The 21633-nt window shown below is 46.1% G+C and overlaps 5 protein-coding genes across 6 annotated transcripts; 3 read left to right on the top strand and 2 right to left on the bottom strand.

Moving 5' to 3' along the window:
* Positions 1 to 1510: 1510 nt before the first annotated feature.
* On the bottom strand, positions 1511 to 3360 carry LOC102701395. Its single transcript, XM_006644835.3, has 3 exons — positions 2954 to 3360; positions 2777 to 2838; positions 1511 to 1953 (listed from the first exon to the last, which is right to left on the bottom strand). Exons 1-3 carry the CDS (start codon positions 3069 to 3071, stop codon positions 1822 to 1824), a joined length of 312 nt encoding a protein of 103 aa, XP_006644898.1. The 5' UTR covers positions 3072 to 3360; the 3' UTR covers positions 1511 to 1821.
* A 1491-nt stretch (positions 3361 to 4851) lies between these two features.
* On the top strand, positions 4852 to 9127 carry LOC102721611 (zinc finger protein VAR3, chloroplastic). The gene is made up of 5 exons (XM_015832840.2): positions 4852 to 5365; positions 5442 to 5559; positions 5978 to 6252; positions 6673 to 6771; positions 6875 to 9127. Exons 1-5 carry the CDS (start codon positions 4917 to 4919, stop codon positions 8787 to 8789), a joined length of 2856 nt encoding a protein of 951 aa, XP_015688326.1. The 5' UTR covers positions 4852 to 4916; the 3' UTR covers positions 8790 to 9127.
* A 412-nt stretch (positions 9128 to 9539) lies between these two features.
* LOC102701672 (60S ribosomal protein L24) lies at positions 9540 to 12297 on the top strand. Its single transcript, XM_006644836.3, has 6 exons — positions 9540 to 9599; positions 10496 to 10541; positions 10680 to 10755; positions 10855 to 10956; positions 11450 to 11598; positions 11934 to 12297. The coding sequence occupies exons 2-6, from the start codon at positions 10531 to 10533 to the stop codon at positions 12082 to 12084; spliced, it is 489 nt and encodes a 162-aa protein (XP_006644899.1). The 5' UTR covers positions 9540 to 9599; positions 10496 to 10530; the 3' UTR covers positions 12085 to 12297.
* Positions 12298 to 13437: 1140 nt separating this feature from the next.
* LOC102701953 (pentatricopeptide repeat-containing protein At5g15010, mitochondrial) lies at positions 13438 to 16239 on the top strand. Of its 2 annotated transcripts, XM_040526602.1 has the most exons (3): positions 13438 to 15207; positions 15622 to 15755; positions 15829 to 16239. In XM_040526602.1, the coding sequence occupies exon 1, from the start codon at positions 13459 to 13461 to the stop codon at positions 15034 to 15036; it is 1578 nt and encodes a 525-aa protein (XP_040382536.1). In that variant the 5' UTR covers positions 13438 to 13458; the 3' UTR covers positions 15037 to 15207; positions 15622 to 15755; positions 15829 to 16239. The 2 variants fall into 2 exon arrangements, with proteins under 2 accessions (XP_040382536.1, XP_040382529.1); XM_040526595.1 differs by having other exon boundaries at positions 15622 to 16239.
* Positions 16240 to 16444: 205 nt separating this feature from the next.
* On the bottom strand, positions 16445 to 17995 carry LOC102702230 (NAC domain-containing protein 68). The gene is made up of 3 exons (XM_015837873.2): positions 17679 to 17995; positions 17247 to 17530; positions 16445 to 17151 (listed from the first exon to the last, which is right to left on the bottom strand). The coding sequence occupies exons 1-3, from the start codon at positions 17878 to 17880 to the stop codon at positions 16702 to 16704; spliced, it is 936 nt and encodes a 311-aa protein (XP_015693359.2). The 5' UTR covers positions 17881 to 17995; the 3' UTR covers positions 16445 to 16701.
* Between the last annotated feature and the right edge of the window lie 3638 nt (positions 17996 to 21633).

Consider the following 21633-nt stretch of genomic DNA (forward strand, 5'->3'; position numbering starts at 1 on the left):
GTGTAAGAAAAAACTGCTGCAACGCCGCAATATAGAGTACTCTCTTTGTTATATGTAAGATTTTCTTATCCTAACTAGATTATCTATTGATCAGTCAATAATCTATATATGTATAGACTTATTATTATTCATATAAATTTAGGTGTGGCTAGAAAATATTACATTATGAAACGGACTGAACTCAATTTAGCACATGTAGTTAAAAATATTTTTATTTGCTTTGACTTGGCTCTATGACTACTTTCTTGTCTAAATGATAAAGTTCTGAGTAGATTAATCACTAATTGATAATTGATACCAGTATATTGATATCAGGTAAACTACTGTCATATATACCATTTATTAATTTGAGTGGCATTTTTTATATCATTAGAATATAGCATCTGCAATCTGCTACACAGATCTCAATCCATAATGAATTCGCAATACACTATTTACTACATTGGTTATTTCACAGTGAGTCTATGCCAGCGTTTGACTTAACACTAACCTACATCTATTACAAACCCGAGACCTAAACTGTAATCGATCATGTACACATGCGTAACACAAAATCTAACGAGTAAGCTACAGAATGTTACAACAGTCGATACAGAGTTTCAGATCCCCTTATCTCCACTGAAAGGAACGTATCCGGCACTCCATAACTAGCTAGTAGTATTCTTCCCTCCTCTCTCAAAATTCATCAGTCACAACAATCACTAATCCATCACTTTCCCCAGTTGCTGCTCCTTTTGTCACCAGTGTTCATTGTTCAACCCTTGACACCAACGACGGTAGACATGTTGATCACTAGCCATATCTGACAGTATTTCGAGCTCGTGAGTCCACAGTTGAAATGCTTACTCAGATTTCTGCCCACTGTGTTAGGACCTGTTTGGAGAGCTTCTTTCAGTTACAATTTTTACTAAAAGCTGTTTTTTTTACCAGAAATTGCCCTAAACGGTTCACAGATTTTGAGAATCTGTACTTACAGATTCTGAAAAATAAACTGAGAATCCAGAAGCTGGGTTTATAAGATTTTCTAAATTCTTAAAAGCTGACTACCCAGCAGCTACTTCTCAGAATCTAAAGCTCTCTTAAATAGGCCATTAGTGTCTTTGTCTGCAGAGGCGCCGTGGCCGCTATGGAATTTCGAGAGTCGATCAAGTTGAGCTGACGACGAACGCTCTAAGCTGCCCTTTCTGCTACTGCATAACGCCCCCAGTCTCAAGCAGTGTGGAGTGGTTAACGATTCAACGTCTCTCCCCTGCACGACGATGCATCATCATCGTTAACGCCACGGGAAGGTGCCGAGCTCTTCTCAGGGGCAGAGCGCGACGTGTCCGGAAATGATCGCAACTGAACAAAACATTGGACATCCAGGATCGTCAGCCACACGCAGTACACGAATTATCATTTATAAAATCAGTAACAGTCAACGATGGCGACGATGCGTTGATGCAGTGGCAGTGTAGCACTAATTAATTAGGCATGAGATGATGATATATAAGCTCATGGATCTCGTAGATATATTTTATCTGCTATTGTCATCATTGATTAATTAAGTAGCACACAAGATGTACAAACTGAGGGGGATGGGTGGACATGGACACATTTGCAGATACATATCTAACAAGGATCGAACTTGAAAAGTTTCCTTCCCTTTTAATCGAGAGTTGTAGCTAGCTAATCAAGCTCGTGCTTCACTCGATCTGACAATAATAGGTGAAGACTTGATTAATTAGCCGGCCGGTTCAAAGCACTACACATATATCACATGTCACTACGTACTATAGCTAATACTCCTAATATGTAACAAGGCCCTGCAGATCACTAGCTTCATGCTCTTCCTGGGCTCTTAGGATCATGGCGGTTGTTGGCTCCGGAGCCAGGGTAGTCGTTGACCTCGATGACCATCCTCGCCGTCGCCGCCACTTCGTCGAGGTTTCGCTCCTCAGCCGCCGCCACAACCTGTATCGCCAGCCACAGAATTGCAAACCGTAATTATATTAACACCATTCATGGAACTGTACGTACGTGTATATGCATAAATATCGAAGTACTAATGCTGTAATATTTTAAGCCAAGTTGAAGTTAAAACAGACCGAGAATGTTCTCTGCACGAACGGGCGCGAGGCACTACTTGATCTTTTTTCTTTCTGGAAAAAGGCGTTGTCAGTGGGGGCAACACGAACTGTGTGCACAACAGCACACAGTGGGAAGTGGCCATGCATGTGAACTGCACTATGACCGGCCCAGCAAGATAGCTGTGCATGTGAGTGGATCGGATCAGTGGAGCGCCCCAGCGACCAAACGGCAGCTGCATGCTCTGACCTGCTCTTCCGGCCATGATGAATCCATCCAGAGGCTAACACAACACATGAGAGCTCACATGCAGGGCGAAAGCTAGGAGCTCGTCAAACCATAGATAGTTTATGCCATGGTCAGTTTGGTCACTGGGACCGTGCAGCTGCCAATCTGCGAGGCTGAGAGCAAACGCTCTGTAACGATCGAGTGATATGGCTAGGCCACACATTGCGCCGGATCTGTACTGTTGGTGTGCATAGTTAAATAGGAGTAGTTTGTGTTGCATGTGAGTGCGATGCCATCACGGGAGTGCGTGGCGCTATGGCACACTATGGAACCTTAATTGAGCAGAAGAAAAGATGGCTCTGCTTTAAACTAGATGCACGGTTAGGCCACGGTGCGAGCCGTCCAATCACCAGCAACTAGAAAATAGTAATTTGACATGTATCTACCGATCTAAGGTGTGTGGCTGTGAGAGAAAAGAAACCTGATCAACAGACGCCTCCAGACCAGAAACTGATGCTTGGTGGTTGCTCAAGGACATGCTTCCTGCACCAAAAGGAACAGTGGTTAGTTGACCAACAAACATGAACCTTGGAACGAACTGAAGCAGCCGCAACAAGTAGAACAGTAATCACCGAGAGGACAGGGATCAGTCACTTACTGGACAGCGGCACAGAGGAAACCAGCGGAAGAAGAACAAGGCAAGACAAAACGAGGAGCGCCACGAGCGGCGGCGCCGCCTGCGCCTTCCTCCGAGGTGCCTTCTCCATCATCTTCATCCCCACGCACGCACCAACCACCGCCTCTGTACCGTCGAGCGTTGTTCTGGCTTGTCTTGTTTCTTTCACCGCGCACCGCCGGTGTGTCGCTCTACTGATCGCTCGCTTGCTGGTGTACTCCTATGGATACAAGGCGAAAGGCGTGCAGTGGAGCACCCAATAGCGGCTTCGCGGAGTCGCGGGGGTGGGTGGATTTTATACGGGAGGGGGCCAGCCAACGCCTCGCCCCGGCTCGGCTACGGCCTCTCGCTGTCCGTCCCCGCTGCGTGCGAAAGTCAACTTGGCGAGCGCTTGGTTCTCTCTCTCTCTCTCTTTTTTTTTTGCTTTACCGAGGGCGGCGTTGTCCTCGTCGTCGTCGTCTTTGTAATAGCTCGCTTGTCTCGGAGCTCGGCGACACTGACCTGTGGAGGACGAGGTGTCGTGTCGCGCGCGCGATCTGGGGTGGGTTGGTTGGTGTCCCGCGCGCGATGCGCTTGTGTAGTTGTGTGTGTGTGTGGCCGTGTGGGCGCAGCGCGCTAGCGGCAGAGGCGCGCCGCGTGTGCGCGGGCCTCGCCTGACATCTGCGTCGCATGATTGGGTTACCAGTCAGCGCCGCAACGGGTGCGCGCGTGCCCGCTTGATTTGATTTTTCGTGCTTGTATCGGGGCTCAGCCGCTTAAAAAGAAAAAAAAAATCTTAATCAGCGTCCAGTATGTTGTTGAAACTTTTGTGTATCTGTTTGAGATTTTTGAAAGGTTTTTACGCACTGTAAAAAGCGGGGTTTTTTGTTTTCACTTATTGGGTAATAGATCGGCAGGGACACTGGGCAGTGCGAGCCAATTGCGAAGCAACAGGTGGCTGAGTATGTGACGTGCATTGCATGACACACTTGAACGCCGGCAAACGTCCAAGCTATATTTTTTTTGGCGAACGCCCGAACGTCCAAGCTGTCGTGCACCAGTGAAGTTGGACGAGAATGTGCGAGCTTTCATGGTGGATCACAGCAACAAATGCAGAAACATGGTAGAAAAAAGAAGGCCGCATTCGTTAATCCACTGTGGATTTTCTTTTTGCCCAGTGCATGTACCTAACCGTACTATCCAACATCGTGGAGTCGTGGTTGGAAAGGAGTGTACTTTCCCTCGCCGAGCAGTCAACCGATCGAGCAGGCCCCCCCACCCGCGCTGCGTTCTCACGTCGTACGGTTCGCCGGGGGTGGTGACGAGTGGCCGACGAGCCGGCGGTGCCGCGGGCCGCACGTTGTGGTCACCGGGGAAGAATTCTGCGGCGAAAGCTATCTGAAAACGGTGCGAAAGCGATCTGAAAAACTTTGAGTCGTTTCAACGCCACAAAAGGGGCGCGGTCCCTGGCGTCGCCGAAAGAACCCGTGCGACAACCCAGAAATGCACAACTGAGAGATGGTCCCTAGTATACACGTACTTGTACACACTGATGCCTCGAGGTCCCTGCACTTCTTTTGTCTGACAAGTTCCTCTTGGTTTTCTGCCATCATTTTACAGTAGTCGTGATGGCTAGAGAGAGCAATAGTAGGACGGGCCCAATGGCCCATAGAAGATATAACAGCGATTATTGCAATATGATGGGCCGTATATTGAATGGAGTGGCCCATTTTGCAAGGACACAGCTCAGGATGGCCCATGAAATAGTTCGGCCTTGGGCCGTCCAGCGAGAGGTACGCGTGGAAGGATGCTGAGCCGTCCGATCCCGTCGAGATATTTGCGCCCCTCCGACGGCCTCCACCGTCCGTCACTCCTCCGTCGCCGGCCGCCTAAACCCGACCGCCCACGGCCCATCCCCCACCGAGGCCGCCGGTGGCGCAAAACCCTCCCCTTCCTCGCCGTCGCCATGGGCGGCGCCTACAAGCTGCTCTCCTCCCTCCTCCTCACCTCCTCGCCGCTCCGCCTCCGCCCCTCCGCCGGCGCCTTCGCGCTCTTCCTCTCCCCGCCCGCGGCGGCCGCGTCCCGCCGCCAGCTGCTCCTCTCCTCCCCAGCTCCCCTCCGCACACTCTCCGCCTCCGCCTCCGCCTCGGCCGCGGCTGCCTCTTCCGATTCGTATGTCTCCAGCTCTAGCTCTAGCTCCAGCTCCAGCGCAGCATCGCCTTCCCTACCTTCTCATTCTCCTTTTCCCGAGTGGTCACGTCTGGTCGACCGCCTCGCGGCGGCCGGTTACGGCGCGCGCACCCCCTCCTCCGCCGATGAGCTCGCCCTCGCTCCTGAATGCGGCCTGTCGCCCGACGCTGAGGCCGCGGTGTCCTGCTTCCTCTCCTTCGCACGCGACCGGCCTGACCTCCTCAGGTGAAGTAAACCACTCGGCCTCCCTGACTAGGTTGGGAAACTTGGAGTTTTGCTGATCAACTTGGTGTGACTTCAGGTCTCTACCGAGGAAAGACGTGGAGGTCTTGGTGGCTAACGCAGCACCGATTCTGTTCAAGGACGGGGAGGCATCAGAGCTGCGCCTGCGGCAATACCTTGGCGGGGAAGGGAGCGATGTGAGTTCATTCTCTCTCTCTCTCTCTCTCAAGTCGGTTCCTTTGCTTAACGGCTTTTTGAGCTTGGTTGCAGCAGATTTTACTTCAATGTGGTAGTCAGTCTACTAGATTATGATCTTAGTAAGACGAGGAACCAGATGCGTTTTTTTGTTGGTTTCGCCTGGCATATATTGCTTGTGAGACTCTGAGTCACTGACAGTAAGGGAGGACTAAACGTGCCAACCCAAAACATATTGAGCTGAATTTTGTTAGAAGTCTAGCGAGTCGTTTGATTTGTGTGCTAGTAGAAATGATATATTTGTTTCAGTGTCAAGTTTCAACTTTCACTTGTCATTACACATTTAGAGTCCAGTAATATTTGATTAATTCAGATAACAAAATGTTGGTCAATGCACTGAAGCTGTGAAAATTTCACCAGGTAACTCAGTCAGAGAGAGCTGAAACCATCGATATTGTTCGGTACTTGTTAAGTTATGCATACGGTTCTCCAGACAGCTGTTCGAAAGACAAGGAACTTACTGATACAGCTGTGAGGAATATATTGGCTGAGTTTGTAAGTTTTAGCGGATTTCCTCAAACCTCCAGTTATGTGGAATCAACGACTGGGCAAAATACATTGGGCCAACATGAGCGATTCTCTAGGCCTCCAGGACAAAATATTGAAATGAAGCGAGGTGACTGGATTTGTACAAGGTGTGCTATTTCTCTACTTCTGTCTTTCTGTTTTCTTGTTTGAACAGTTGCATGGAATTGATCATCTTACTTTAAGGACTCAACCTATCAATAACATGTATTTATTTGATCTTACGAAGTGTTGTAAAAAAAGTAGATTGTCTTCACTCTTCACTATCAACCAGGTTTTATTTTGCGCCTTGCCAATGTTGTTACACAAGCTTCAAACTTTTTTGATAACTTAATAAATGTTTAACCAAGCATGGCCAATAAGTCTCACTTTTTAGTTTGAACAGCCAATCTTCCTACAATTTTGATTTTTTTGAATGCATTTGAGGTTATTGCAGTTTTTGATTTTTTATTACTGATGAATTATTTGCACTTTGCCCCCTCTTCTTCCTTTCATAATATTCCATTGAAAATGTTCTTTGCAACCTGCAGATGTAGCTTTATGAATTTTGCTAGAAATGTGAGGTGCCTTGAGTGCAATGAGCATCGACCAAAGAAGATGTTGACTGGTGGAGAGTGGGAATGCCCTCAGTAAGAGACCTGGCATGCTTGTTCTAAAGTTCTATGATTTCAGGTTCATTTATTTTTTTTATATTTTAAATTAGTTTGACTTTACTTCTTTCCTTTTGCTAAGGTGTGAGTTTTATAATTACGGGAGGAACATGTCATGCTTACGATGTGATTGTAAAAGACCAGGAACGATCCCACCAAATCCTGCTGGTGCTGGTTTAGGTGGAATGGCACAGTTTCTTAATGCAAACAATGTTGGTAAATCTGAAATCGAGAGAAAACTCGCTGAAAATGACGCGAAGGCAGAAAGATGGTTGAGCAAAGTATCTCAACTTGATGATTCCGCTGATTTAAGTAGTGTAGCAGCTGACGAGGATTTTCTTGAGATCATGCCTATGCGGAAGGGGGCCAATAAATTTGTTGTTAGCACACGCAAGACACCACTAGAAAGAAGATTGGCAAATGCACAATACAGCAGTAACAATAGCCCCCAAGCTGGATCATCTGACTCCAAGATAAGTAAAACATTAGACAGGATTCTTGGGCGTTCTACATCTACTTCAGCACAGAATAATCAATCTGGTAATGGAGATGTAAATACTGTTTCAAATAAAACAACTGGCTATCTTGGTGGCATTGATCATGTCCCTTTCGTGCCATTATCTGCAGATCAGTTTACTAAGCCACAAAATAATTTTAGTAATGGTCAACCAGATGCCCAAATAGGCACAGGGGCTGATTCTATGGAAAATAGCCAAATGGACTTAATGGAGAGGAGAGATGACAAGAAATCGTTAGATACGGCTGAACAATGGTCCAAGAAAGTTTCAGAGCTTGGTGATGTAAAGGACTTTCCAAGTGCAATTTCTGATGAAGAGTTTCCTGAGATTATGCCAATGAGGAAAGGTGAGAATCGGTTTGTTATTAGTAAGAAGAAAGACCGCACATTAACATCGCCACAGTACAAAAGGCGCAGTGTGCTTGAGCATGCTGACAATTCGAATTTTGTTCCATTTGTCCCATTCCCTCCTGGTTACTTCGCGAAGAAAGACAAGCATGTGGAGAATCCATCAGATACAGGAAGAGTGCCAGAAGATCCGCCATCAGCTGAAAAATTACCAGAAACAAATTCTTCATCTGGAAATCTTGGAAATATTCAGAATAGCTCACAGGTGGTGAGCAATCAGACAGTAAAAAACATGAACGATGAGAACAGGAATGGACACTATCCACATCAGAGTGCAGGCAGTTATGGATATGGTGAAAACGTCAGTTATCATCAACCCCAATCTCAAGGGATGGATGGTCGATCTGGTGGCACTTGGCATGCAAACAACAATCAGGGAAGCTTTAACGGAAGCAGAGATAGATCTGCTTACAATGGGGACAACCATTCTGCGCAGCCATCTTATATGTCAGGTTATGGTAACAATAACAATGGTTGGACTAGTAACAACAATGACAGCAACAATGCTTGGAGCAGCACCAGAAATTATGACAATGGTGGTCGGAGCGACAACAATCCCTATTACAGCAGCAGTACTCGGAGCAGCAACAGCAGCTATAACAACAGTGGTGCCTGGAGCAACAATAGCAGTTACAACAGTAGCAGTGCATGGAGCAACCACAGCAACAATAGTAGGAGTGACTCATATTCTGATAATAGCAGCGCCAGTAGCGGTAGTTCTGCTACTATACCTAACCAAACAGCAGGATATTCCAATTACGGGGAAAGCTCGAATAGAGGTTATACTGGAAAGAGCTTGGAAGGATCTGCTGTGAGGGATCCTGATCCACTGGACATGTCCGAGGAAGCTAAAGCTGAGAGATGGTTTAGGAGAGCAGCACAGATAAAAGACATCTCCGAGCTTGCCAACATCCCTGACGAGGACTTCCCTGAGATAATGCCGATGAGGAAGGGCGTGAACAGGTTCGTCGTGAGCAAGAGGAAGACACCACTGGAGAGGAGATTGACATCGCCTCAGTACAGAAGGAACCTTCCGATCGTAAGTTCTGAACCAGACAAAGACGTTAACTGAAGAGCACAGGCATGATTATTGGTGCAATCAATTTCCAGAACACGGGCATGATTATTGGTGCGATCAATTTCCAGTGCAACAGCGAAGAGTTTACACCCGGGCATTCTTTACAACAGTTTTGTGATAATAAGCCACCGCAATGTATTGTAAAATTTTTCTGAACTTTTCAGTTACTTGTACCAGGGAGTCCATGTATATGAAACCTTACTGAAACTTTTGCATGGCACTGTTGGACTTTCTATTACTTGAGGCTTCACATGTTCATTATTTCAACGAAATTGTTCGTTGGACTCCAACGTTGCATATTCCTGTGTAAGCATTTTTATTTTTGCAAGATTAGCCGCCATTCTTTCGTTTTCCTAACCATGACATTTATTCCTAGATCACTGCGGCGATTGTTTGGTCTTTTCCTGTAAAAACACAAATGATTTATTTGTAAACGAAAATAATTTGTGAATAAAAACTTTTATATACGTATTCTTATTGTATAAAAACCAAGGTTGAAAGATAATGATGAAAAAACTTTAAAATTAATTTTTAATATAAAATTTAAATTTTAGTTTATAAGCATAAGTGAAAAATATTGATGCCCGTTAGGCCAGCATCGATGAAGTTGGTCAAAAGGGAAAAAAACACGGTCGATCCAGTAAACTATGGCCCTTGTATCGAGAAATTACGGCCCATCAACCCAGAAACTACAGATCGGCCCATCTGCGAGGTCATCAAAACCCTACCCGAGAGGCCACCACACCCTTCTTCCCCTACTCCCACCCGCCGCCGCCGCCGCCACCACAGCTGCGCCGCTTCAAGGTAAATCTCCCATCCTCTCCATCTCGCCCCGCCCTTCCTTCGCGTCGTCGTTGATTCGTCCGTGAGGTAGCAGTTCCCCTTCCTGCTGCGCGGTGCTTTTACCTGTTCGTCCGTTGGATTTGCGAGTTCTGGTTGGTTTCTGATCCGAGGTTAAGCAACCAGTCCTTTAGTTTTGCCGTTCCATGTAGGGATGTGTTCATCCGGCACCAATACTCGAGTAGTACATGATTTGCTGTTTTTCTGATCTGGATGTGTCCATGGCGGATGGTTGAATCGTTCGAATCTCGGAAAGGTCTCCTGTATATGATCTCTCTTGCACAGGCACTGAGGCGCCATGCTAGCCGAAGTTGTGTGGTGGCCGAATCTTATTGCTGTGCGAGATGGACATGGGTGCACAGTTTGCAGCAGCGAATTCTTTGTCTCTGCTGTTAGTAGTTACCCAACAATTACTCATTGTTTGGATTGAAGGGGTGGTTGGTGATCTCGTTCATCTTGGAGACATCCTTTTATTTAGTTGCTTTTAGACTTTGTGTCAACTGAATTAGAGCACAGGTACTGAGGCATTATGGCTGTTCTGGTTGCATGGTAGCCTATTATTTGTTGTGCAAGATAGAAAAGGGAACCCGCTTTGCAGCAGAGATTTAACTCATCTCTCTGCTGCCAGTAGTCGCCCAACATCACTCACTTCTGTCCTGATTTCGGGATAATTGCGCAGTATGATTTGTGAATTATGAATCTGATGCCTGTAAAGGCCCCATGTTTCAGCATCAGTTGGTTTTGATATTGCCTCCGCTGATTTTATGTGCTTATATTGTTGGTGGTGTTTTCATGTTTCATTGTGCTAAAGGCTTTAGGTTTCATGTGCTAATTCTGTTGCATTCGCTTGTGGAATCCAGGCAGGACATTGTGAAAGTTTCCCAAGTCTGAAAAGATGGTTCTGAAGTAAGTTCCGGTGCTTTGTGCTTTTGTCATGTGTAGTTGATGAATTTTGATCTTTCTAAAATGAGATCACTATTTAAATATACTTCTATCAATCTCACAATATTGGTATTTAATCTGTCGTTGTCCTTTGTTTTACAGGACTGAACTTTGCCGTTTCAGTGGGCAGAAGATATACCCAGGCAAGGGTATCAGATTCATTCGTGCTGATTCCCAGGTAAACTTCTTTATGCATTGAAGTGAGAGAGTCATTACATCATTATTATGACTAACTTAGAGGACGTCTGCTAACAATTTCAAATTTTCCCTCCTGAAGGTTTTTCTTTTTGCCAACTCGAAATGCAAGCGTTACTTCCACAACCGCCTGAAGCCTGCAAAGCTTACCTGGACAGCAATGTACAGGAAGCAGCACAAGAAGGTCCCACATTTTCACCATTATTCATTCATATATTTGCATCCTGTGCCCATGCAATCAATTGATTGCCCTATCTATGTGCTTACATATTAATGAATAACATGCTTATTTTGATATTTTGCATGAAAATATTTCAAGCATAGTAACTAAAGTTCCGTAAACAACACAATCATCATTTCAAGGGGAAATGTGAAGTTTGATTCTTTATATTATAATGTCTTTTTGATGCATGCAATGGCTTGGGTAACTACCCTGTATCTTTGTGTCTTTGCAATTGCTGATGAATATCTGATGTATACATATCTCATATCCTTCAGCTCCATGATCTGAGTTATCTGAGTACATCCATCCACCCTGTGTTTCTTGTGTCTGCTCATGTTCAGTTACTGAGTTTTCTGGAGCATCTGCCTGAAATTGTTTTCTGTTATTGTTTTATTTATACCATGCCATTGCTGCTATTTCTCTTATGAAATTGTTTTTCACTGTATCACTACAGGACATTCATGCTGAAGCTGTCAAGAAGAGGCGCCGCACCACCAAGAAGCCATACTCACGGTCAATTGTTGGCGCTACACTGGAAGTTATCCAAAAGAAGAGAAGTGAGAAGCCTGAAGTCCGCGATGCAGCCAGAGAAGCGGCTCTTCGGTACATTCTCCACCTTTCTGTTTAGTTATGGCTATTTTTCTGCATACATATACTTTTAAGTTGTTTTTTGAACATGAATATTATTTATGTTTGTAAAACTGATATGACTGATTTTAGCTGTTGCCCACATTTGTTTTCTTGTAATAGCTGTTGCTCCTTCATATGAGCGAATTTTGTTTTCTTTTTAACCACCATTGCTAAATGATTCTTTATGCATGCTTGCATTCTACAGATGAATCCATTAACTGTTGGTTCTTTCCCGTTGAATCTTTTGGACCATCCATTTTCTTTGCTCTCATTCAAACTAAGATGTCAATTCGACTTGTTTATAACAGCGAGATCAAGGAGCGCATAAAGAAAACCAAGGATGAGAAAAAGGCAAAGAAGGCAGAGGTGGCAAAATCTCAGAAGTCACAGGCGAAGGGTGGTGCTGCCCAGAGGGGTTCTAAAGGTCCTAAGATCGGCGGCGGTGGTGGAAAGCGCTGAACGTTCCTTGCCCCATAGGGAGAGTTCTTCCTTTAGCTTTCTCACCGGTCCTATCGTAGAAACAGTCCCTTGGTCAAGTTATTAGCCTGCCGTATTGATTTCTCCTATTCTGTGAGATGACTTGTTTGAAATGCTTCGAGTATTTTGTTAGTCAATTTACAATGGCACTTATGTTTGGCTATTATAAAATTATCAAGTTTTCTGGCTTGACAATTGCCAAAAGAGCTGTATGGCTTCGATTTATTTACAGGTTGTCTTGCGACGCGGCTGGCGTGATGTCACATTCCACGATCGATATCGTCATTTACTAGACAGTTGAATGCGAAGCCAAGGAGCAGCAGCCATATGTATTATGTATTTTGTCTTTCGTCTTTTCTGCGAAATAATAAACATAAATCATGATCTCTAAAATGTGAAGACGGAAAGTCGGGAAATGTTTGAAGTCATTAGCATTGGCAGCGTCCTGATAATCTACACTGAAGACATTTGTATGCTTTAATCAGTAATAATGGCTGCTGTGGCAGTATTATGATAAAATCCTTACAAAGGGCTGGACATCAATATTCTCACGGTCACGTTTGGAATGGAATTTTTTGCTTGTGGACCTTTAGGAGTATGTGTTTGTTGGGCTAAGCTGCGTCGATAATGAGCACAGATCCTCTGCAGTACTCAGATCTCATTTGATCAACAACACAACATCCATGATGGTGGTGGGAAGCCCTGAACGTCCTTGGCCCATAGGGAGAGTTCTTCCGGGTTAGCTCTCTCACCGGTTATAGCGTAGAAAGCCCCTTGGTCAATTTAGCCTCTCTCGAAGGGCAATTTTAGTTTGCGGTTAAAATGAGCTTTGTAAAATTTGGCCATAGACATATTTTGGTATAATTATATTTGATAAGGTACAACTCTGCTTTGGTACAATCAGATGGTTATGCCATTGTTTTCTGCTGTCCTTCTACCTCTCTTTGTTCTAAACAGCTAGGAACAATACCTGCATCAACCATCGACTCCCGTCCATCAATCGAGTTGCATTCAACTTGGTTAACGACTGCTATTGGAATTTTCAGGTTTAGTAATTTAGGCCGATAGATTACCCTAGGTTATTAATTAAGAATTAATGATGTTTAATATTAATTTATGCTTGTTATCGCTTATCTCAATCTTGAACTATGCAGTTTGATCCCGTCGTACTGGTTCCTATCGGCTCGTCGCACTCTGATCAGCTTTGTCCTTTGTGATGCGTCAGGGGAAGACGAAAGAAAGGTCAAGGCGCCAAGCTACTTTACGCTTTCCTTGTGCTTTTGGCGTAACCTCTATGAGGTGCAAAGGCGGGAAAATAACAAGTCGCAACTCAGTTCCTCCCCGCCTCCGCCGGCCATGCTGCGGAGCGCCCTCGCGAGAGCAATCCCGCTCCTCTCCGCTGCCACCACCGCCCGCGGATTCACCAAGCCGAGGAGCCCTCCTCTCCTCTTCTGCGGAGGTTCGCGTATCTCCACCTCGCGGGACGGCAGCAGCAGAGACGGCGGCGGTGATGGCGTTGATGGCGAGGAGGATGATCCCTTCTCGTTCCCGGACCTCCAGAAGCTCCCGGCGGACGTCGCCCGCGACGTGGACGCCGTCGTAGGCGCGGTCGAGGGGTTCCACTTGGACGCCGCGCGGGCCAGGGGCCTCCTGGGGAGGTGCGGCGCCGCGGCCTCCGAGCCGGTCGTGGTGGCTGCGCTGGCCCGCCTCCGCAACAGCTGCGCCGCGGCGCACGCCGCGTTCCGGTGGGCCTCGGAGCAGCCAGGGTACGCGCCCGGGCGGCGCGAGTGCCACTCCATGCTAGCCATCCTCGCGAAGCACCGTCGATTCGACGACGCACGCGCCCTGCTCGACAAAATGCGCCGCTCGTCGCTTGCGTCGCCGGCCGCTGTACTTCTTCTCATACGGCGCTACTGCGCTGCGCGTGATGTCGCGAGCGCCGTCGCGGCGTTCCGTGCGCTCCCGAGCCTTGGTTTCCGGGCTGGTGTCTCTGAGTTCCACGGTCTCCTGAGCGCACTATGCCGGTACAAGAACGTCCAGGATGCGGAGCACCTGCTGCTGTCCAGCGAAAAGGAGTTCCCTTTCGAGACCAAGAGCTTCAACATTGTGCTAAATGGCTGGTGTAACATGGTCCGCTGTGTGCGTGAGGCGAAGAGGTTTTGGAATGCCATGGAAATTAAAGGTATTGAAAAGGACGTTATATCATATGGGAGTATGATTTCGTGCTTCTCCAAAGTCGGCAGCTTGGACACTGTCATGAAGCTCTTTAATCGCATGAAAGAGGCTGGTATTACACCAGACAGGAAAGTCTACAATGCAGTCGTGTACACACTCGCCAAGGGACGGTGTGTGGATGAGGCAAAGACGCTTGTCCGGAGCATGGAGGAGAAGGGGGTTGCCCCTGACACAGCCACTTTCAACTCCCTCATTAGGCCTCTTTGCAAGGCTCGTCAGATTCAGGAGGCAAGGGAAATGCTTGATGATATGTTAGGGAGAGGACTGTCGCCTTCTGTGAGGACATTTCATGCGTTGTTTGATGTGGCTAGAAGCCCCATTGAGGTGTTTGATCTGTTGGATAAGATGAAAGCATTGCAGTGCGAGCCAGAGATGGACACTTACATTATGTTGATCAGGAAGTTCTGCCGGTGGAGGCAGCATGACAGTGTGGAGAAGCTCTGGAGCGCAATGCCTGCAAATGGGCTAACCCCTGATCGGAGTGCATACATTGTATTGATACACGGTTTATTCCTTAATGGGAGACTAGAGGAGGCCGCGAAGTATTACGGAGAGATGAAAACTAAGGGATTTTCACCTGAGAAGAAGACTGAAGAAATGATACAGGCTTGGCTTTCAGGCAGAGAACTTGCCAAGGCGTCTGCTTCAGTGAGGTCAAGGGGTGATTTAGTGTCTCTCAGACCACATCCTAGAAAGTGATCGGGCAATTGCTCTTAAAAAGTAATTTATGAAAAAAATATGAAGAGGGAGAGGAAGATTTATTTTGTTCTTTATGAAGATGTGGTAGAAAAATCGAAGAGATTTTTCTTCTTTTCTGGGCTAAAGAAAGAGATGCTCTATGGCTGCTTAAAACAAGAGAAGCTGATTGTTGTATGTTCTCCTAGTCATTATGATCTCACTCTATAAGATTGTAATCACCAAGTGCATGATTTGCTGAAACACTTCAAAGTAGGCATGTCTAGTTTGCTGTCTTCATTCAATCATTTGTAGCTTCTAGCTTGTCCTGACTTGTTCCCAATTGTTAGTGCAAATAGTATAGAAGTTTCCATCACATTCATACTTTTGAGTCGTTTCATATGGTTTCGAACCTTGAAGCTCATGCAGTTTTTTTTTTTGAGCAAGAGCTCATGCAATTTCTTACTTGCTTATTTTCAATGAGCATTACACAGCTATTCCATTGTAGGCAGGGTGTACTGGCATATTCTGAAACAACCATGTAGTATTTACTTCTGTAATCTACGACGGTGTTCATTTTTATGATATATTCTCTTCTTGATGATGCAGCTCTTTATCGCACCTCTGACGGTAACTACTTTAGTGCCGTGGATATGAAGAATCTTATGTTAGCACATTGGATATGAAGCTGGGATTGGTTTGCCACTACCCTGGTACTAATCTATACATTAAATCATTACAAGGTGAGAGCTTACCTGAACTCCATATTAATCCAATCTGTCCACCTTGTGGCCTAAAATATTGTCTACTTGCTAGTTGCTTCAACCATACTGATGATAATATATGGTATGAGTCAAACACCTTATCCTTGTACACCTGAAGACCTTTGTTACATTCTGCTGGATATACTCATCCTGCCCTCAAGTGGTTTGTTCTGTCATTTGTCGATACATATATTTTTTATCTTCTCCCACCCTGAAATATTTCATATGCCATCCTGATGATGGCGTTATCTCGCAACCAGATGCAAGTTGGTTTAAATTTTATCTCAAGAGACGATGACTGATGAACTGATACATTTCTGGGAAAATGGAAGAGCCCACTTTCTGTGTGCAACTCGCAGTCATGCTTGCCATGATTCTGTTCAGTGTCTTTTTCATGTTATCTATCTAGTTGCAAAGCTAGTGTCGCTAACTCATGTGTGTCATGATGCGACTGACATAGTGCATGGCCACGTCTTACTTTAACCAATGGATGCATGGTCGCAGTCCGTTTGCCTACGCAATGGATGTTGCTAGTTCATCAATATCTGTAATCACTGTACCATCACAAGTTGGATAGAGAACCAAAACATTTGGTGTAGAAAATTGGGGAAAAAAGGGAGGAAAATTAATTAATGATATTTAAACCATAACTATGAGTTTGAGAATAGTGAATGATAAATTACAGTTTGGGCTTTAAGGTTATGAGAATGAAAGGAGATGTTTTTTTTTCAGATTACCAAATGGATACACTGAACAAATGAATTACATAGTGCAAGCCAAGCACCACATTTGCAGAATAATTGCTTGCAAGATTTCTAATCTTTTTTTGTTCTAGTAATCTAGTATTGTTCTACTCACCAGTCACCACTCGTCCACTCCTATCCTTCCTCCTTATCTACAGCAACCTTTTCTTGTTCCATCCATCTTAGAATGGTGGCAGGATCGTCTGCCACATCTTCATCTGTGGCGAGCTGATGGACTGCATGTAGCCGGCGCCGTCGTGCCCAGCCAACGCCGGATTGACCATCTGCATCTGCAGGTTCATCATGTAAGGCGGCTGCAGCTCGTCGAAGTTGAGGCCCGTGAACCAGTCGTTGTCCTCCTTAATCGTCACGACGCCGTTCCTCGGCGGCTGCCCCTGCGCCACGTCCCCGAAGCCGCCGTGCTGCAGGCCGGGGCCGTTGTCGATGTCTGAGTCGTGCGTCTGGAAGCTGTCGGACATGGTGTCGGCCACCGCGTCCATGACCTCGCCGTTCGGGTGGTGGTGGTGGTGGCGCGGCGCCGCGACGGCGGCGGCCATGTCCTGCTGCTCCAGCTTCACCTTGTCCCAGTTGTTCTTCTTGTTGTACAGGCGGCACAGCACCCACTCGTCCAGCTGCAAGGAACACGGGGCGAGATCACGTCAGCATCAACGTCAATCAAATGCGGCGGAGCAGAGCACGCGGCGCAATCGTCTCGTCGGCGGCGTACCTTCTGGGACCCCTTCTTTCCCGGGGCGCGGTCGGCCTCGGCGAGGCGGTACTCGTGCATGATCCAGTCCGTCTTGACGCCCCTCGGCGCCTTGCCGGAGTAAAACACGAGCGCCTTCTTGATGCCCACCGTCCTGGCGCTCCCCTTGGGCGCCACCGGCTTGTCGGCGCCCGTCGCCTTCCAGTAACCCCTCCCGGCGGCGCGGTTCGGCCGCGACCCGTTCGGGTACTTGCGGTCCCGCGGCGTGAAGAAGTACCACTCCTTCCTCCCGAACAGCGCCTTCTCTGCACACGACACGCGCCTCAGGGTTAGCAAACGACATTTACAAACGGAGAGAGGACAGAGGAGCAGCAGATCGCCGTCCATGGCCGCGGCAAGCGAAGGAAAGGAAGAACAGAGGGAAAGCAGAGGAGGAGGAAGAGGAGGACGCACCAGGAAGGTCCCAGGGGTCGAGCTTGTAGAGGTCGACCTCGGCGATGATGGGCACGGGCAGCGGCTGCCGCGCCACCTTGCGGCAGAGGTAGTGCACCACCAGCTCCTCGTCCGTCGGGTGGAACCGGAACCCCGGCGGCAGGTTCAGCTCCGCCTCCGCGTCCCTCCTCCCGCTCCCCCCAACCGCCGCCTCCATTTCCATCCTCTTCTCCTCCTCTCCTCTCCCTCCTCTCGTGACAAAACGTCAGGCGGCTCGGCTGGCTGGCTGCTGCTGACACACCCGCACGCACGCGCTGCCTTGCCTTTGTTGCTGCGCTTCCGTGGCGACCAAGTCGGTTCGTGCCGATCGCCTCGAAGGCGGCTATATATGGGCCTCGGCAAACGTGGGCTGCAGGTGGGCCCTCCCCTGTCCCCCTCGCGAGCTTCACCGGATGGGATGAGGACGTCGCCATGTCCTCGCTCGCTCGCGGCTAGCTACGTCGAAGGTTCCCGCGTGGAAAAGAGCTTGACCTCTCTCTGAAAGGAGGGCTCACGGTGGCCCTGGGTGCGCGCCGGCGAGAGCAGAAGAGTCAAAAAGACTAGGGAGCGCGCGAGAGAGCGAGAGATCTTCCGCGAAGAAAAATATGATTATAATCTTGGACCTCCGCGAACGCCTCGCCTCGTGCAGGGCTGATGGGCTCGATGGCTGGCTGTGCGTGCGTGCGCAGGTGTCGCCATGACAACTCGATGTTTTTGACCGTTTTTGCACACAAATCTGTGCCGATTTGTTCCGTGGACTCCGGCGTCGTAATCGCCCGGCCGGCGTGCTTCCTTTCACCCGCACCACGTGCGGATTAAGCCCTGTTTATTTTGTGCATCGCTCGCACCGTGCTGCCGGCAAACACAGTCGGTTGTGGACTTGTGGTGTAGGTGCCTAGGAAAGTCCTGCCTGCGTTGTCGACACATGTGGCATTTGTTCGTAGTCACCGATGGGGTGTAGTAATGTTTGGCTTCGATATATATATATATATGTATATATATATATATATATGTATATATATATATATATGTATATATATATATATAAACGAAAAATAATTAATTTTATATGTGTATTTTGAGTGATCTAAAAGACAAGACGGAAAAATAAACTTTACTGAAAAACCTAAAAGTTAATTTTAAATCTAAAATTAAAAATTTAAATTTTAGTATAAACGAAAGCGAAAAGATGTGATGTACTAATTAGAACACAATTTTCTCTGGAAGCATTCAGTTGCCTGTCACTTCGGAATGCCCCGCTTTGGAAAAAATTTTTTCTTTCAGAAAACTCGCGCGGATGGAATTAAAGCAATTGAGCTGACACTTGGGGCCGGATCACTGTCGATCGAGCTGTTCTGAAACGATGCATTCAAAGGCGCCAATTACCGGATGGATGCTTTTAATTCCCGCCTGCCTAACGTGATATCAAGAATCTCTCAGCTTTAACCCGGAGCTTAAATGCTTAATGCAAGCCGCGTGTTGCCTTTCCTAATCTCCGTAGCGCTCATGGTACCAATGTGTCCCTCTCACGTATCGCTCCAACTGATTTCTACAGGGAGGCTGTACCGCTCTACTGTAGCTTCCGTATCGATCCATTCGATCGACACAGCACGAGGATTGGATATGCTTCGAATATCGTTCACCGAAAATTCAGAAGGGTATCATCACCACCATGGACCGTTCATACTGGCACCAACTTTTACTATCACAGAATCACTTCACAGACTTCAGGGCCAACTCGAGAGAGCAGGTGCATGATGCATCCATCTCCCCTTAAACCCTCTCGCCGCCAGTAAATAGAAAAAGTCATTATTTTTTTATGCTGCCATTCTGCACGTGGCTGGCTGGGCTGGACATCGGCTATGCCTATCCATCCAGATGCACTGAACCTCACCGTGCGACGCGAGCCGCAACGTACAGCGAAGGTGGCGAGCAAATCCACCGGTGGTTGGTAGGCCATGGCCACACTGGTAGCATATCACAGACGGACACAACGCAAGATGGCGAAGAAAAGGGCAAGGTCATGTCGACAGCCGATGTTTTTTTTTTTTCATCTTTTTCCCCCATTCCTCGCGCGGTAGACTATGGTATGAAATTGCAGGGGCGGACGGCGGCTGCGATGAGAGCGATGTCCGGTATGTTTTGTCTGCTTCCTTGGGGAAAAAAATGGCATCGCACTATCGCAGGTCTCGCTGGTTGGAGTTTTTTTTTTATTTAGAACGTGGGTGGAGCTTTAATTGAAAGATTAATCGGTTGATGTAGTAACACAGCTGGTGGACTGATCACTGTAAAACTTTATTGGCATGACATGACAGTGTGTGAAGAGGATTAGTTGCCTTCTAGTTGGCTGAATTAACAGTGATGGAATCACATAAAGGTAAAAAAAATTCCAGAAACTTTTGAGAAAATTGTGTAAAAAAGAAATTTACGTCCCAGACGAGCGTGAGTCAAAAGTAAATATCTTAGGGTAGCTGTGGATTAGTTAAAACCTTAGTGGTGCACAAGGCAGGGACTTCTTGATCCAAGTCTTTTTTTTTCCCTTAACATCAAAGAAATTATTGATATGTTAGTCAATGCGCATGAAGGTATTAACCCACATGTCTACTGCTTAACCCCGTACATGAATTTTAATCCTAGCTTTGCTAGTCTGCCACTAAGGCTGCTTTCAGTTCCAAAAAAAATTTCTGTGAGAGAGGTCACATTGATACGTATGGTCACACATTTGAAGTATTAAATAGTCTAATTACAAAATAAATTTTAGATTCTGCCTGAAAACCACGAGACAAATCTTTTGAGTCTCTAATTAATATGTCATTAGCACATATTAGTTACGGTAGTATTTATGGTTAATCATGTACTAATTAGGCTTAAAAGATTCGTCTCACGATTTTTCCATAACTGTATAATTAGTTTTAATATTCATGTATGTTAAATGTTTTATTTAGGTGTCCAAAGATTTCATGTGATGTTTTTGGAACTAAACGGGTCTAACATTGGGATGGAGTTATGCACAGGCTAGGTGGGGAGTGCCTCCATCTGGCAGTTGATTTTGAACCAAGGTTCGTATTACTAGTTAATTCACAAGAAATTGATACGAAGATCAAAAAAAAATTGTGATGAAGATGGAAATATCTTTATGATATATTTCTATAGTTGTAGATCTCACGGAAGATAATTTAACGAAACAAGTTAGTGTGTATTCGAATGCTTCCTAGGGCATGTACAAAAGAGTTCTCATTGATATCTCTATCGCTGCATGGTCGCTAACGTGGAAGAAAGAGATGATGCGGGAGAGAAAATGAATTGATTTGTATAGAGTCAGCAAAACATTGACTCTTGACGCATAAAATAAGGAGACAACCAGAAAATCTATTTCTTATGTGTGCTGACTTTGATTAAAGGAGCTGATCAGATAAAATACGAACGAGAAATTAATTAGTCTATAATTATGAAGAGTCGGCTTAAAAGACTATTTTTTTATAAGAAGTTTTTTCTGCTGGCGTGGCTTGAGATAGAGTTCATAATAGGCTCACCAATTGAACATGCCAACCATCACCTCGTCAATATTTAATATCTTTGGAAATTTTCTAGTATAATTGCTATACCACTAAGGGTGCGTTTGTGTGTAGGGGGGAGATGGGTTAATTATTCGGCGCGGAAAACGTAGTAATACATTAGTATATGATTAATTAATTATTAATTATTAAAAATATAAAATAGATTAATATGATTTTTAAAATAACTTTTCTATAGAAATTTTTCGCAGAAAATACACCGTTTAGTAGGTTAGGAAACGTGCACGTGAAAAAAAAGGATTAGATACCTTATTGTGGTGGCCAAACACGGTCTAAGAGGTTCGAAATAAATTGATTTGTATAAATTCGAAATGATAGTGGGCATTGTTGGGAAATTCCATAGTATATTTTTCACCCTAGCT

The sequence above is a fragment of the Oryza brachyantha genome, chromosome 1 (genome assembly GCF_000231095.2).
Source record: "Oryza brachyantha chromosome 1, ObraRS2, whole genome shotgun sequence".
Lineage (NCBI taxonomy): Eukaryota > Viridiplantae > Streptophyta > Magnoliopsida > Poales > Poaceae > Oryza > Oryza brachyantha.